The sequence below is a fragment of the Adiantum capillus-veneris genome, chromosome 13 (genome assembly GCF_014529385.1).
Source record: "Adiantum capillus-veneris isolate H3 chromosome 13, ASM1452938v2, whole genome shotgun sequence".
In the NCBI taxonomy this organism is placed as follows: Eukaryota; Viridiplantae; Streptophyta; class Polypodiopsida; order Polypodiales; family Pteridaceae; genus Adiantum; species Adiantum capillus-veneris.
In genome coordinates, this window is record NC_140943.1 from 147766732 (window position 1) to 147784546 (window position 17815).

Genomic DNA, 17815 nt, shown 5'->3' on the forward strand with positions numbered 1-17815 from the left:
GGAAAACCAAGGTTATGGTATTTAACAACACACCACAATGAGTCAAGAGGTCAGCACCCACATTTACATATGGCCAAGACACGGTGGACTATATATATGCATACACCTACAGGTAGATTTAGAGGAGTGCTAGCAGAGTCCACGGCCTGTAAGTTGTGTCAGACGGAGCCCAAGACAGAGTTACACTACATATGTCACTGCCCAGTATACTATGAGATACGAGGCCACTTCCATTGTCTATTCAGAGAGGGTTTTGAACCACTTTCTAGGGTCATGAGATATCAAGATCAAAGATGCCTCAGAACACTTATTAGAACTACGCAGACATAGAGAGGACCTCTTGAGGAGGGGCCCAGAGAGGGAGATACAACTACAACGGCAAATAAACAGATTTCTTTTGGTCACAGACAGAGGAGTCTATCCCCAAGGCCCCACAATATAGCGGCACCAGAGGCATATTGCTTGATCGGGCAATAGAGTTGGGACGGTCTCGTCGCCCTCGGATGAGGGAGCCGTCTTGACACCGATGGAGACTACGACAGAGGATCCACACCATACTAGCACAACACAAGAGTTGCCGGAGTGCTCACTATGGAGGACATTGATGTTACTCTCACACATTGATGTTCTTTTTAGGTTTTATTTTACTTCATTTGGTCATTTTGGCCTTTTGAAGTCGTTTAATATAACATTTTATTTCATCTCTCTCTCTCTCTCTCTCTCTCTCTCTCTCTCTCTCTCTCTCTCTCTCTCTCTCTCTCACACACACACACACACACACAATCTTTTCTTTCCATTGCTTGCACGGTTGCACCCACACTGTTCGGGAAAAAATCATTTTCACAACCATACATAATATCTTTTTATGAGTTTTCTAGAAGGAAAATTTGAAATTTTGAGCTATTTTTTACGATTTTTATACTACTTTTCTCAAAATACTTTGCCTTTTACTCCCAAGCAGCATCTTTGAATTTCTAAGACACTTTCCGAACACGAACACCGGTTGCACCTTAATTCTTCCTTAAATTTTTATATTCATAAAAACTAACCATATTTGTCGCTTGAAAGTACATTTTAAGTTGTACTTTCTTTCTTACACATTGTTGGTTTTACAATGTACATCATGTGAGGAGAGGTCACAAGAAGGAAGGTACCTGGGTTATGGGGCAGGGCAGGGCAGGACAGTTCACTCTCTGCAACACTTGGGTTTGGCATCTTCTATGCTTCTTGAACCTGCACTGTTGACATGTGACGTCAGGCACATGCTACCAACTCCAAGCTTCAGTTCCTTGGGACAAGGCACTCCACTTGTGAATGAGTGTTTTCCACCAGTGGATTTTGATTGGGGTCATTCATGCATTGCCCTTGACACGATTGGCTGAAGTACATGGAACTGCCCAATCACATCTGCAAGTAAGGACAACTGGTCGTGCATGTGACGCTGCTGTTCCAAATTCTGTCCTGACTCTTGGAACCATGTTGGCAGCTTCTCCTTTAGCAACAACAACCCCTCCTGCAGCATGCTCATAGCATTGCTGATTTCAGGAGGTATTGAGCTTTCGAGAGGACCTGTGTGCACACCTAAGTCAACATCCATGTGATTGTAATCCACTATTCCTTGGACTTCCATTGTATGTGATTTGTCTGCAACCTGGTCGAATTCCAGAAGGGCTGCCTCTAGCAGTTCACCTTCTTGCTGCACTGCCTTTGTATCACTCTCAGTGAACGTGGTGCAGACAACCTCCTTTTCCAGAAAACACCGGAGTGAAGTCATAAAGGTACTCTCTTTAGCTATCTTTCCAGTTTTTCCATCATGAGCAAGGGCGGCATCAGAAGGAACAAATCGCCACAATTCGTTCCAAGACGTGTGCGCTACAAAGTATCCAAATGAAGCAAGACCCAAGTGAGCATATGCCCAGTGACGTTCCCTCAAAATCACATGGTACAGTTCCCACAATGCACAGTTGGTCGGGTCTGTATTATCTTCTGGCATGGAAACCTCACCCAAGCCTGCCAGCGCTTCTGCGAGACCAAGTTTTACTCGCATCTGCTCACTTTCAGAAAGCTTACATGTCACTATTAGGTTATGTAATGGCACAATGACACTTCCAATTTCCTCAGGTTGCATTTTCTGCCAAATTCCAGATAAATATTTCAAAGACTGGCTTTTGATCCCAAAACCAGATTTTCTATGGCACTCTTGCAACAATTCGATGATCATCTTTGTCAGGTCATGTAGCTTTTCTGTATCTATACATTGTTCATAACTCCTGCAAGTTGATGTGCCACAGAAGCATTAAAACTTGCAACTAAGATGAGGGAACAAAAGGCGTTGAAAGTCAGCAAGTTTAAGATTCCTACTCTTGATAAAGACACTCCATAAGACAGCACAAAGTTACATCAAACTGCTGCAACTTCTCAGAAGCTTCTTTAGCGTTCTTGGTTCCTTGGCTCCAATACTCTGAGAGTGCTCTTTTTGCAGATAAAATAACCTGGCTTTTGAGCTCCTCAGGCAAAATGCTAATAGGAAAATGTTCCTTCAGCAATGCTGATGCAAGTTTTAATGTTGGAGTTGTAGCAAAAGGATCCGTACCAAAGGCCAGTTCGTAAACTTGAGTAGCCAAGTAAGCTGGGTCTGCTTTGATAAGCAAGCAGATAAGCCTTGTGATCGTTCTTACAGGCCAATCTGAGCAAGTTGCTGTGGAGGATTCTAGCAAGCCACTCAACGCATATAGAAGGTCCTGAATATGCTCCTTAACAATGCTCGATTCAGAATGTCGCGAGATAAAACACCAGAGTTCCAAAATCAATTCCCGAGAGAGCATATGAGGATGAAGCACATTCCGATAGAGGAAATCTTCAGCTTCAGTCCAAGCTTCTGTCTCTGCAAGGGCTACAAAGAACATTTGGAGTGTCTTTAAAAGTATTATGTAAAGAGGCTGCCATGTGACTTTTGCTGTCAACTGTGTTCTAGAAACTTGTGGTTCGAAGACCTTGGCATATATCTCCGCTTTACAAATCATCTGCAAGGGAAAGTCGAGTCTCTTAGCCAGCTCGTGGGACATTTTATCTCCACAATGTTGACATGATTGCAGAAGGCCTAAGAATAATATAAGCCTGCCAAGGTTGACCTCTTGTCCAAAGCATATTTTAACATCCTCCTCATTCACTTTGTCAAGTTCTCTTTTGTCCACATTGTTTGATAAAATAAATCCTTCCTCATTGTTGGTTCCAAACAAACCATTGAGTAATTGTAACTTGACCTGGAACTCTAATTCTGATGAGTTTAGCAAAGTACAAAAAAGGATGAACAAACTTGGTTCAAGAATCTCCACAATGGCCTCTGCCACAAACTTTAAGCGAGGGCACTCACTTATTTCAAGCCTTAATGATATAATTCTCAAAGCAGATTCAACTATATCATTGAAAGCATCAACTGCCTGATACGGATAATGTGTTACCACACGTATGACATTTATCAGGAAGAACTTGACTGGTATGCATAGTCGTTTCAGCTCAGCTACATTGACATTGTCATCTTTTTCTTGCACTACTGCGTTCCAAGACTCAGCTGCATTCTTCAAGGATTCTTTCATGCAGCCTATCATTGTATTGATTATCAATTGGATATCCAATATTCTGGAAATTACATCTTTTCTTGTCATGGTCTGTAGCAGTGCAGTTACACCTTTCCAGGCTACATTTAGCATCCCAACCCAGTCTCTCCCATTTCTGGCAGAAAATTTTCCAATGTCCATCACTGCACTGACTCCGTACCATATGATATGGGCTCGCTCTAGAGTGATACCATCCAGAGAACTAAAGCTTCTTTCTCCACAGGCAGCAATAAACTTCACTCGTAACTTCATCAATACCTTAAAAGCTTCACTTAAAGCCTCCTGAGCAACCTTCTGAAATTCGTCATGCAATTGATTTTTCTGCAGCGATCAGCAGGGCGTTGAATAATGCAAAACTGAATGTGATCATCTCTTGTAAAGCAAACCTACAATGATTTGTGAGCATGTGAAGCACCATGTTTCAATGTACTACTGTTTTCAAGTCACAAGCAAAACATGTTTAACTAAAGAGCATGGCTTATTAAGAATGAGCGCATGAAATGCAATTGTACAGATTCCAATGAATTGCTCCACATGAGAAAATGAAATGAAATGAAATGATATATTAACGTCTTCAAAAGGCCAAAATGACCTATGAGACCAATCCGTTACAAATTGGTGAATCTGATACCATGTCTGGGTACAAAAAAGAGATACTAAACTGAATCTAAAAGTGCTACTAGCTGGAATTGTGTGGGGCATGTGTGACCACTGATACAATGGGTGCCCAATACAAGATGGTGATATAATGGGTGATGAATCCATCCTCATCTGTACTCTGGAGGTTGAGATAGTATGGCTCGAATCCTCAGCTATAGTCTCCGTCGATGCTGTGAAGCTCCTCTCCTCAGTCGTGGGCGTCTCGATCTCCCTAGCTCCAATGCTCGGCCAATGAGAGTGCTGCGGGTGTGAGTTGAGCTGAGCATTGCAATGGTGGATGCTCCTCTATCTGTCAAGTGTCTGGTGTGAAGAAATCAGTAATCTGTCTCTGCGATTGTCTCTCTTCAGATCTCCTCAATAAACTATCTATGTGTCTATGTAACTCAAGTAGATACAACCCAAGACATCTCTGGTCTTGATAGCTTATGACTCTAGAGAAGGGTCCGAAGTCCTCTCTAAATAGAGAGTGGAAGTGACCCCGTATCTCGTAATACAATGTGTGCTGACATATATAATGCACTGGCTCTGTATGGCATAAGCGGCATATCCTGCCAGCTGTTGGTATCCCTTTGAATCTACCACTCTCAATCTCAAGCTGGTGTGAAGATGTCCGTATGTATTTGACCCAGTGTGACATGAAACGTTTCGTGGTTTGCGTCGTTTCGGGGTTTCGAGGTTTTGAAACGTTTCGTTTCATAGCGTCAAAAACATGAAACAGGTTTCATAAACCACATTAAATTATATATTAATAAAATATGATAAATATGTATACAATGTAGCACACATGACTCTAGACTTTAATGTCCACGAGAGAGAGAGAGAGAGAGAGAGAGAGAGAGAGAGAGAAAATGAAATGAAATGAAATGATATATTAACGTCTTCAAAAGGCCAAAGTGACCTATGAGACCAAGCCGTTACAACATAGTGAATCTGATACCATGTCTGGAATCAAAAAGAACTGAAACAAAATACAATGAGAGAGAGAGAGAGAGAGAGAGAGAGAGAGACGTGCTCAGTGCTCACTGCTTAGAAGCGACTTCAAGCAAGCACGATCAAAGAGATGTTCAATATTGATGAAAGTTAAAACACAGCCACTAGTTTCATGAATCATAACTGATGCATCATTGATTCATTTAGCAAAGTACTTCTATTGAACAAAGTTCAAACTTAATTCAATGTCACAAACCATAAGTTTTAGGGACCACAATCATCTGTTAACTGGAGCTAGACCTCAAAAAAATGGAAAAAAGCCCCAATTTTAAACGTTCATAAAAAATGCCTGTCCGTTTCATGCGTTTCGGCAAAACGTTTCATAGGTTTCGGGGTTTCGGGGTTTCATCTGCATGAAACACGTTTTTATGTCACACTGATCTGACCAATGGCACACCGTAACCCATGAGATAGATGTGTATCCATATAGCTAGGTCGAATCACAAACCCATCCCCTATGAGTTGGAGAAGATGCTCTCTATAGAAAGCCATCTTCGTGCCCAACTCCTTTGTCGGCTCTATCCATATCCTCCTAGTGTTCAGTTGGGTCAGGTCCTGGGCAATGAGTCTAGTAATCTCCACCCGTGTAAGAGACAACAATGGTGCATCAAGGGAGTATTGAAAGGGAGGCAAGTTGTCCACGTGAAGCCATGTATCTGGAACCATGATGACATCTGTGCATACCAGCATGATGTGTCCCCATGTAAAGCTAACTGCCTGGAGGACTCAAGGGACAATCTGGCATATCTATCTCTGGTAGAATCCCATAAGCTGTGCATAAAGGAGATGGATCTGGTAAGCGCCTCTATCTCCATAGGAGGGACTTCTAACTCGGCTCTAATGATCTCATGTGGCACGGAGGCCTTGGCTCAAATCAATCAAGAGGTCATAGATACCAAGGGCCTCTCCATACCTCTCCACCCATCCTAACCCACAGAGGACCCCAACCTAAACCCCATAGAGCATAGTTGAAGCTACCAAGGTATCAAAGAGCAAGAGCTTTGTTCGGGATTCTAGGAATTGAACCTGCAAACACATCCTCTCCAATCCTCCCAAGGCCGCATACGCTCTGGCCAGTCTAGTCTCTGCTGCTCTCTTCAAAGAAAACCTTGGCCCAATGAGGACTAACCCAAGATAAGTGTATGCATTTGTGTACTCCATAGTCTCCTGACCATAAGTGAATGTAAGAGTTGATCTCTTGATCCACTGCGGTGTGGTGTTAAACACCATAACCTTGCTTTTACCAAGGTTTACAACAATCCACTACCTTCATAAAGCTATGTAGTGCATCCAAATGTTGTTGCATACCCTCCGGTGAGTTAGAGATCAACACAATATCATCAAGATATAACAACAATGGAATCTACGTCCCTGCCAACAATTGGGCACCTCTGTCACCCTCTCTGTCAATGTAATCAAAAACCTCATCTATATACAAACCAAATAGAGTAGGAGACAATGGACAACCTTGCTTCACTCCAATAGTGAAGTGAACTAAATCAGATATCCCCTCTTGAGTGCATACATGTCCCACCATTGATCTGTATAGAGCCATGATCCCCCAAATCAACTCAATGGGCACTCCCATCTCCTCTAGTCTGCACATCAATCTGGCTTTGGGCACCATGTTTGCAAAAATCCACAAAGCTACAATAAATCCATCTCCCATGTGCCCTACCCTCCTCAATGATGGCTCTGAGTGTCAGAATATGGTCAAGAGTGGAGAAGCCTCTCCTAAAACCGGCCTAACCTGCTGCCCATATGCCCTCACTCTCTGCCCATATGCTCAACTGTTGCTCAAGGATAGATGCATACAACCGTGCCAATGTGTGTCCATTCATAATACTACGGTAGTTTCCAAGCTCCGTAAGATCACCTGCCTTGAAGATAGGCACAATAGTAGACAGTCTCCAAGTCTCAGATAGACCCTAACACATGACCATTTGAACAGAACTTCAACAACCTCTGCCAGCATATCTCTAGCATGTATAAAGTGCTCTGCTACTAGACCATCATGATCATATGCCCTCCTGGTCCTCATCCTATCAATGGCCGTCTTTACCATCTCAATGGTCAACAAGGTACTCATAGATGGCCATGGCCCAGGAGGATACGGAAGGGGTGTTTGTCCAAGTACCGTATATAACCATGTTGCATACTGACCTCACACATCATAAGAAGTAATCATTGGGGGAGGGGAGTGCTCATGAAAGAGACCCCATGCCTCTCCTGAGTCTCTACTCAAGAATAGCTGGTATAAGTCTCGCTCTATCTGAGCTAGGAATGCTCGCTTTTTCCATTGCATCATCGTCGGAAGGCTATCCGAAACTGTTTGTAATTGATGACCCCTAGGCGAAGATCCCTCTGAATCTTTGCTCTCGTCTCTCTACACTCCTCGTCATACCAACTATCAAGGAATGCTCCCAAAACGGTGTCTCTGATCAGGCTGAGTGTGTAGGTATGCCTTTGCTGCTACATCATGCAATGTCTCAGTCAGTAAAGCGGTGATCTCCTCCACAGAGTCGTGACCTACTGGCTATTGTACATGGACCACTATAGTTCTCCTCTGTATAAACAGAGTCGGTCTCTGGTGTAAATGTATAGCATGTATGTGTCCGCCCTCCTGATACCTAAGGCTGTATTGTACTGAAAGGAGACGGGAAGTGTCAAGAGAGCATGATCCACTCCTACACCCACTGGTCTTGGTCCTACTGTGAAATCATGAACACAAGGGATGAAGCTCAGTTATGCCATGACATAGTTGATTGTGTTGGGCCCATGCCTATGTGGAAAGAGGCCTGTGAAATCGGCCGCTCTAGGAAATCGTTGTAGGCCATTAAGTATGGCCAGACAATGTGTAGCCGCCATCTCCGTGAGATGTCTCCCATACTCTGTCTGCTCTCTATCCTGTGAAAGTCTGGCAAGCCCCAAATTTCCTACATCTAGCTCTCTAAGCATCTCCTATGAAGTGTCATAGAAGACTGTTTGAGCATTGCCCGTCCATGCATTGAAGAACCCTAGGAGGAGGATGTCACCATCCCTAGAAATTCCCATATGTCATCCTCTAGGACAGACAAAGGTGATTTCCCTCTAGGCCCAGCATAGATTGTTGTACTTGGGGGAAAGTAGCATACGACAATGTATAAAAATCGGCTTGTGTTGGCCCTCAACCTCACCCACATGTATCTAGCATGGTCATCTCTTTGTACAATGTGTAGAAGTGGTTGTAGCTCCTCTTTGAATAACACTACTACTCCCCGGATCCTCTGCTCCCATGTTCAAATCTCATGTCAATCTGACAAGCTATCTACCTACCATCTATATCCCGTCACATGTGGTATCATCTGTCCAGGGGCCTAATGAGTCTCTTAGAAGAATATAATGTCCCTGTCCCGAAAGCTATCCCCAAAGGCGCCCACATCTAGCCTATAAGATCCATTACAATTCCAGGTTTCCATCTTACTATTCTCAGGCATGCTCCCAGACTATGGTCTCCCAGTAAGTAAGCTGAGTGTGGGGAAAAGCTATGACTGTTGCTATGTGTATCATCTCTATCAATATCTCGATAAGCTTTGACGAGGGTCTATGGCCTTTCTCCCTGCTAGAAGGCTATATAGTTATGTTGTATATCCAACTCTCTCTCTCCAAAAGTGGTATAACAGATGGCGATGTGTTGCATGATGAAAGCCACAGCCACTCCAGAAGGTCTAGGCCAGATTGAAAAGTCCTAAATGCCTGGTATAAGTGATGTGGGAGCCAAAACATGATCCACAGTGCTAGCACCATGTCTATGAGGCAAGCAAGTTAAGCTGCCTAGAGAGGAGTATCTATCAAGGACATTTAAAATGGACAATTCATGCGCTATGCCCATCCCAATCAGGCATCTCCCATACTTTGTAAACTCCTCAACATCCTCTCAGGTCCTGGAGAGCCCCATCTCTCTCAGGTCTAACTCTCTCAACATCCCCTTGGAAGTGTCAAAGAAGGATGCCTGATGAACTGTCCTAGCATTGAAATCCCCAAGTAGGATGACATCTCTATCCCTCAAAAACTCCCAAATATCATCATCTAGTATCATCTATGGTGATTGCCCCTTTGGCGAAGCATAATGAGATCTGCTAGGAGGGAAGTAATAGATGGAAATGTAGAGAGCTCTACTCTCCTCCGCTCTAACTCTGACCCATATAGAGCAGGCACTCAAAGTATTTCATCATCTAATCTGTTACTCGAATTGAAAATAGGATTTGTGCCGTAAACGAGAGCGCTTGCTGCTACCTGCCCCATGTGCACCCCCCCTCCCTCCTCCCCCGTGTCGTATACAACCGCATTCGCGTACACCTCTTCTCTGTTTGGCCAGGCTTCGTCAACGGCTCCTTGGTTTTGTCGACGAACTTCTCCCTAGCAAGAACACTTATCGCCCTCACTTGAAGTAGCAGACACAGATGGAAGCTCGAGCTCCACCTCAGAGGGACTCAGATGAAGCCCCCTCGCCCGACCTTGCCACCATCCGACTTGCTCTGTCATAAGCAGAGCAAGCGAGCCTTGCAACAGAGGTGGAGCGCCTTCAAGCCACCTCTCTCATCTGCAGTGTGTGACCTCCTTCAGGCCCATCTCCTAGCAGAGGTGGGAAAGATCATCGACAAACAACTTCTCGGGTGAGGATACTACCAAATTGAGTTTGAGACTCTTGAGATGGCTGCCAAGGTCATCTCAATGAACCCGTTCGCCATCTGAGTGGTCAGATCTCATTTTCGATACTGGCACCATGGTTTCGACCCAGTTTCAGATGTTCTTGTCAAGGAAGAAGATTTGCCCATTTCGGTCTGCTTCCTTGGCTTGAGGAGAGAGTAACTCCCACTTCTTTCTAGGATTGGTTCCGAAATCGGGACAGTCTTGGAGACCTCGCGCATGGCAACTTTAATGGCTGCCAAGGCTGCAGGTATTCCCACAGTACACGTTCTAGAGCGCGACTTTGACACCCTCCCAAAGGTAGTCCTTCTTCCTAGGGTGAGTGGTAGGTGGTTGCGCCAGAGAATGGAGTACTCGAGACTCCCAAACCAGTGCTTCATTTGCAGACAGATGGGCCACGTATCGAAGGCATGTCCTCACCAAAGATCTCGACCCGCATCACGTGCTCAGTCCCCCAAGGTTGAACATGCCCAGCAGACAGGCACCCAAGACACACACGTTGGCACTTCGACAGAGCCCAGTGACCACCCAACCGATAGGTGCACGATCATCGTCGACAGGGAAGGGCTCGCCACACCACCCCCCTTGGTGGCGGACCTCCTACAACCCAGCAGCATTGGGTTTCGATAGGGAACTGTTTTGACCTTTTGCAGCAAGAGTCCACTGAGTAGTCTCCCTCCACCTCAACCTCAACCTCACCGCGGCCGCCACCTCCCCCTCCTCCGCCTTCCGACTTCTTTGCCACGCCTCCACCTTCCCCCAACCTACCCCCCTCCTCCTCCACCCCCACCTCCCGCTTCCCCTCTCTCTTCCACTGGGCCCTCAGCCTCATCACCCGACCCATCCCACACTTCTCCAACACAGGGGACTGGACACTCATTCGCGGCTCAACGCTCTCTTGGTAGTGCTTTTGCTAGCCGAGCCGAATGGCTCGGGAGAAACAATCCTACTTGAGGACGCCATTGTTGGTACAAGTCTCTCTTTTTGCGTCAGTCCCCCATGGGCTGACCAGTTTTGACACTAGCCGACGGTGGGATTTCTTTGACTACAGTTTCACTCGATTCCATGGCAACCCATCTCCCTACCTTGAGGCAGCTTGCTTCCAAGTTCAAGACGCACAGAGGCACCGAGGCTTTGGATACAGTGGTAGGCTTCTCCTTTCCGTTGTGTGGTAGGGACCACACTGAGAAGACCCTACACACAGTTCTTGATTGGCTTCAGGTCCAAGCTCTGGAGTTCTCACATCACACACGGGACCTGGGGGTGACAAATTTGATATAGACACTTTGGCCTCTCGCGAAGTTCAATGTGACACCACCGGATGCAGCAAGATGTAGGCACATTGTGGTTCACTTTTTTGCTGACACTCAGAGCCCTCCTTGCTATGTATTTGTGTATGAGGATTCTTGGATAGAGGATGTAGCCCTACGGACTACGCGCTTTGCTTGGGCTTGGGTAGGACAATCACTTCAGATGCGCCTAAATAGAGGTCGCTCGGATGCGGATTACTCTCCATCCAAGCCGGCCTCGAAGATAGCGAGGTTGGCTGTTGTTATAGCATCGATCTTTTCTTGCTGATCCTATGAGGATTGTCTCATGGAATGTGCAGGTTTAGGTGGACCCCAGTTTCAGCGCCAGAGGGGCCACTTGCATCAGTTTCTTCAGAGATGCCTTGTCGGTGGTATGATTGATATCTTATGCTTCACGAGCAACATCTTTGTGAGAGCCGCATTCGGCCTTGTGGCCGGATTTTGCATGGTCACAATGAGACCTTTTGGTCAGCTGCTTTTGGGCCTGGACAATGGAGGCATCCAGAGAGGTGTAAGTATGACTATTGCGGACTCATGGCAACAGACCATTGTGGGCAAAGGTATTATTGTGCCAGGCAGGCCCTTGTAGGCTACTATGCATGTTCATGGTTGCCTCATGAGCTTCCTGAACATCTATGCGCCCAATGTGGCAAGTGCACGAGCTAAGTTTGGTCACATATCGTAGAGTCTTTTCAGCATGCAGAGCAGTGATGTGTCGAGAGAGACTTCAACATGTTGGAGGACCCCTCAGATAGGATTGGAGGTAGCCAAGCTACAGTGCACAGGGCTGAGTTGGCAGCTTGGGAGCACCTATCTATGACATTGAGGATTTTAGATGTTTGGTAGCATGCAGGCTTTGTGCGGCCTCCAAACAGCTTATCTTTCTCTCCCTCTGATCGCAGAGTAGAAGGAGTGAATCTACCTCAGATAGATCGCTTTTATGCCAGCCACCACATCTTCGACATGGGAGGATTTGTTTGCATTCTGGCAGGGACTACTTTTTCAGATCATGCACCAGTGATTCTTACTGTGACAGACAGACAAAGGAGTGGGAGTGTGATGTTGCACATCCTTGAGAGGATTTTGCTAGATATAGAGCTCAGAGAGCGGGTGGAGACACTTTGGACAGAGATTTTGGACACTCGGGGCACCCCCGCTAGTAGAGTGCCACTTAACTTGCTGAGCTTAGTCGCTTCTTCCTCCAAAGGTTTGCAGATTGCTTGGCTGCAACCAAGGAGGAGGAGAAGCGTCTTAGACATGGCATTGTTTCCTTACAGCGGATGCAGGAGCACCATCCTAACAGTCCTTGGTTGGAGGAGCAGACGCAGCAGGCTCGACGGGAGTTGACTACCATTGAGGAGCAGCGACATGAAATGCCTTTCATCGGCACGCATCTCAATGGACCCAAGTGGGCGACAGAGTTACTGCGGAGTTCTTTGAGACTGTGGGGCCTCGCGATGCGCGCACTAGTGTTAGCCACTTAAGGAGATATGATGGGTCAGTTGCCTCGAAGCATGATGATATGTGTGCAGTTGCTACTGATTTTTACCATGAGTTGCTTTCGGCTGAGCCACGGTGAGAGCACCAAGGTGCATGCAAAGAGCACGTTTGGGCACAGATGCCTTGCCTAGTTACTCAGGAGATGCGTCAGTACTCAAAAGCTAGAGATGCCTCTCCAGCTAGAGGAGATCCATGAGGCCCCCGAGGTAACTGCCCAAGGGAGGATGGCTTGACTCCCAGCTTTTCCTCGGAGTAAGGAGAGCTGCTTGGTTCGGATTTATGTAGTGTCTACCAACACATTTTGCACACTGGTGAGATGCCTCATCCAGGGCGAAAGGCTCCTTGGATGAGATTTGGCAATGGCGGCACATCACCATTCTCAACTCAGCCTACAAAATCTTAGCAAAGGCTCTGAGTTTGAGGATCCAATCACTACTTAAGAGCGTTATACATGAGACTCAGACACGCATTGTCAAGGAGCGCAATATCCTTGACAACATCTTTACCTTTTGGAAGGCGTATCCCCTCGCACGTCTCCGAGGAGAAAATCTTGTCTTAAAGTCCCAACTACAGGCAAGTTCCGTTTGCAACCCCTGACGGTGATAAGTTGGCCTTAGGTGCCGAGCTTTGGGACATATGGTTCGGGAGTGCCCTACCCGACCTCCCCACCACCCTAAGCCCTAGCGCCCCCCACCTCAAAGCTCCCTGGAGGGTTGGCAGAGAGCTCCTCACAGCCATACATTTCGTCTGAAACAGCCTCCTACTGCATCTCCACCACCACACCAGCACGCGACGTCTCCTACTGTTTTGCACATTTTGGCTACCCCACAAAGATCTGGCCATAGAGAGCAGACCTTCTACCTTCCATTATCCACCAATCGCACCACAAATACAACCGCACTCCAGTAGTTGCTCCACACTATGCCATGGATACAAATTTTTCGCCTTTGCCATCCTCCCCCGTGCCTCTCCTTCTTCCACCTCTCCTACTGTTGCTCCTCCATCACCACCACCATCCACCCATCCTTCTTTACCGCTACCTGCCCATACCCACCATGCGCCCCCACCAACCTCCTTACATCCCTCCACTTGCACAACCATCGCCTTCACTTTCGTGCACCCGCCACCTCCACATGTCCTCAATATTTTATGCTATTATCTCCCAGCTTGGCCGCTCTCGCATGCTAAGTATACTGATGATTACTCGGGTACTTTGATGGTGAGACTATACATTTTGCGTCATACACAAAAAGCACGATTTTTCTTGGGTAGCATGTAGAGTCCCATGCGGCACCACATGGACAGAGTTGAGGAAGGGTGGGTGCATTCTAAATCCACCAGTTGACCATTCTAAACAAGGTGAGAAAGTCACATATTCACCACTTGGCCATTCTAAGCAAGTTGTGAAACGATGGATGCATCCCATATCCACCATTGGCCATTTTGAACAAGTTTTGGAAGGGTGGGTGGATCATAGATATACCACTTAGCAATTCTAAACAACTTGTGATAGAGTGTCTGTTATAGGTTTTTTCATACACCATACTTTGCAGGCTAGTCAAACATGGACAGGTTGCATTCCTCCACACCTTGCTACGAAGCAGCTTGCACAAAGTATGTGAGCCGTTTGGAGGATGGTGCGGCAGCATCTTTTATACATGGTTGGAGGCCTCACTACTTATGGGATCTACAGAGGGTGGCTACACATATACGATAGATTGATGCTACCATTCTTGTTGATTGGGATCACTTTCTTAGGGGGTGGGCTACTTTGCCTCCTCATCAAGGGTTGTGGGTTGTATTTGGACCGCCACTTGTTGCTCATCATGGGACTATGGTTTTTGACATTTCAAAGATTGGCCATCATGGCCATAACCGGAGACTTACTTTTCAAGGGGAGGTATCTCTTGATCGGCGGTAGGATGCTCATTGGCAACTTATATCCGAGTGGTGGGCTCTTTGAGAAGGAGCTCCTGTGTCAGCCCTATTTTCAGGGCAAAGGTGGCACCACTTTGGAGTTTCTGGATTAGGAAGGGGGGAAGGGAATCAGCCACAAGGGCCGCGTCAATTGCGCACAACTGTGATGTGTATATGTATATGAGGGATAAGGGGGATGGAGCTGTAACCATAGTTACAGAGAATGGCCATTTTCAGGTCTCTGTTCCCCGTTCCCATCCCAGTTTCCCGTTACGGATTCGAAATGAGTATTCGAAACAAGGAATGGCATTTCATGCATGTTGCCGTTCCACGTTCCACATTCCAATTTCTTGTTTTGGGTAAATATGGGTCTAACTCTTAATGGATGTGGAACTATACGCATATGGGAGTACAACCATGATATGGAAAGGGCTAGCTAGCTCCGTCCGGTACCAAACTAGGGGTGTAGGATGGCATACATAGCTCGTAGGGAGTGAAGAGTCCCCAAAGCATGACAGCAAGGTCTCAGAAGGTCCACTCAATCTCCCTCTATCTGGTTTGCTCATGTCGTAGTCAAATCTCCCGGATAGCCCTGTGATGTACTCTCTGGGCTTTGTACCTCAAGCACTCAAGCATCTATAGACTCGAACAATCCCTACGTGTGACCCCTCTCTAAGGCATGGTGGGTGAAACTAGGGCAACTCTCTAAAAGAAGTCCGTGAGCTATACCCGTAGCCCTCCACTCGTGTGTGTGGGTGACTAGATGAGAGTCTCCCTATGTTTTTGAATATCTAATAAGAAGCGACCCAATTTTTCTCAAGTCTATGGACTCAATATCACTTCAAGTGTGGATTGTCCTATCAAGAGGACTAAATATCCGCCCGGTATGCTCTCATATGTTGGACATCTACATACATAGTGTTCCTCATTCTACATCCCACCTCCACGTATCCTGCATGTCCTCTAGTCTCTGTCAATCGGTGTTGTCTGTCCATCCCCGATCTCTAGTCTATGAGATGAGACCTTGTCCATCTATCTTGGACGCTAAATGAAGCCATCCTCTAGAATAGTCATGAAGCGCTCTCTATAATACATCTTCAATGAGAGACTGTCTAGGTGCACTCCATGTCTCTCTAATATATAGCTGCCAAAGGTCCTATCTGAGGATCCAGTTCCTCTCACTATGTGAGGAAAGTATAAATGGTGAGTCTGGGTCATACAGAAAAGACGAGAGCTGCTCTATATTCAAACTATGTGTGCTAAGCCATTGTGTCATTTTTGCATACCATGATCTACTCCCACTTGCCTCTGCTAGCTACATATTTGCCTCAAGAGCTCTGTAAGGAAGTCTGTCTTGTGGAATCTCCCTAAATCTCTACATGAAACATCTTGTCTGCAAGAGAGCCTCCACTAGCCTATGTGGTTTGGCCAGCTTCGCTATGAAAATGTCAAGTAGGAAAGAGGCTTATTGTCATGACATGTGGTTTCTCTGTGTCCACCATGAAGCTATAAGTCCAAGTGCCCAAACTGCTACTACGTACATCATGGCAAGGGTAACTAAGGTGTCAAAAAGTGAAGTGCGGGTGGCAGTGGCACTCTAGCATAGCTAATGTAGCATACCCTTTAGTGAGCTTGCCTCTTGCTTCATTCGCATGGGAAGACGTCCTATGGTGGCTATGAAGGTAATCTCAAGGTGTACATCATCCCTCCCGCTAGTGTGAATAGGGCTCTACTCCTAATCTCTCTGTATGTATGAAAAGTCAAAACCTTTGTTTTTCCATCGTTCATAGTGAGTTCCCTCCGAGTGCAAAAATCATCCAACGCCTATAGGTGGAGCTAGAGTCCCTCCTCTAACTTAGATACCAAGACAATATTATCAACATATAACATAATATGAACAAGAGTACTTGCAAAAACTGTGCTCTCGCCTTCTACACGAAGAATGTACTCTATCTCATCGATGAAGAGGCCAAACAGTGTCAACGAAAGTGGGCACCCTTGCTTCACACCAATAATGCTACGAATGGGCCATGAGATGCCTCTTGGGCAACGTACTCGGCCTATCACCTGCTCGTAGAGAGAGTAGATCCCCCCAAATCATCCCTGCTGGCAGACCAAGTGTTTACAGAAGCTGGAAGAATCTCTTGTGTGGAACTGTGTCAAAGGCTTTGCGGAAATCCATAAAGCAGCAATGTAGTCGCCTCTTCTTCGCCTTTGCCTGATCAACAACGTTGTGCAAAGTAAAGGTGCGGTTGTTGGTAGAGAAAGCTCATTTGAAATAGGCTTGTCCAATGGCCCGTAGGCCCTCGCTCTCTATGTATGAGCTCCACTCTCTCTCCCGCACTACACAATAGCATTTGGCCAATGTGTGGCCATTCATGATGGTCCGGTTGTTGCCCGCATCAAATGTGTCCCCGGACTTGTGGACAAGCACAACATTGTGCCTAGTCCACCCTATTGGTAATCAATCTACTAATGCTTTGTTGAATAACAAGGCAATGAATGGGGCACGGGTGCTTTCAACATATACAAGGTGCTCACTTTGCATGCCTGTGTGATCTGAGGAACGGCCAGGCTGCATTTGGCAAATAGTTTTGTCCACCATCGCGATTGTAAAGAAAGTGGATGTGGTCCGCAAGGGGAGGGGGGGGGGGCCACTTCTGGAATTGGTGGTTGGCCAAGCACCTAATAGAGTCTCTGTGCACGGTCATGCCATCTATGTGGATCCTGAATGGGGCGGGTGGAAAGGGCTTCCATAGTCGATGCCATGCCACGACTGAATCGTGGCTCATGAGTAGGTGGTACGACTCTAGCTCCTTGGTCTCTTCAGATGGAAGAAGACACACTTCCACTTACATTTGGGATACCTTTCTACCTGTAGCTTCTTTCAAGAAGGTTCCCTTAAAGAACAGATGGAACGATATTGTTGTGGTTTACCAAAAGAGCTACAATGATACCGTTTACAAAAAAAGTCTTCTAGCATCCACCAGCTAATAGACCATGATTTAGCTATTGATAGGCTCCTTGACATTTGCGATGGATACCCCTGTATTTGGACCTTCAAAGAAAGAGACTTCTAAAGGGAAGAAAGGAGGTAGGAAGCTTGTTCAAAACAAAAAGTCCAGAGACCCT

The 17815-nt window shown here is 46.2% G+C and overlaps 1 protein-coding gene across 5 annotated transcripts in view; it reads right to left on the reverse strand.

The window, feature by feature from the left end:
• Window positions 1–977: 977 nt before the first annotated feature.
• The window catches only part of LOC147445052 (holliday junction resolvase), a 72107-nt gene continuing 55269 nt past the window's right edge, over window positions 978–17815 (reverse strand). For 4 of the 5 annotated variants that reach the window (XM_086527527.1, XM_086527529.1, XM_086527530.1 and 1 more), the window contains 2 exons: window positions 2362–3938; window positions 978–2270 (listed from right to left, as the gene is read on the reverse strand). In XM_086527527.1, the coding sequence (XP_086383653.1) occupies window positions 1349–2270; window positions 2362–3938 (2499 nt within the window). In that variant the 3' untranslated portion in view covers window positions 978–1348. Of the gene's footprint in view, window positions 2271–2361; window positions 4004–17815 lie in introns of all 5 variants that reach the window. The other variant, XM_086527532.1, reaches the window with a different exon arrangement.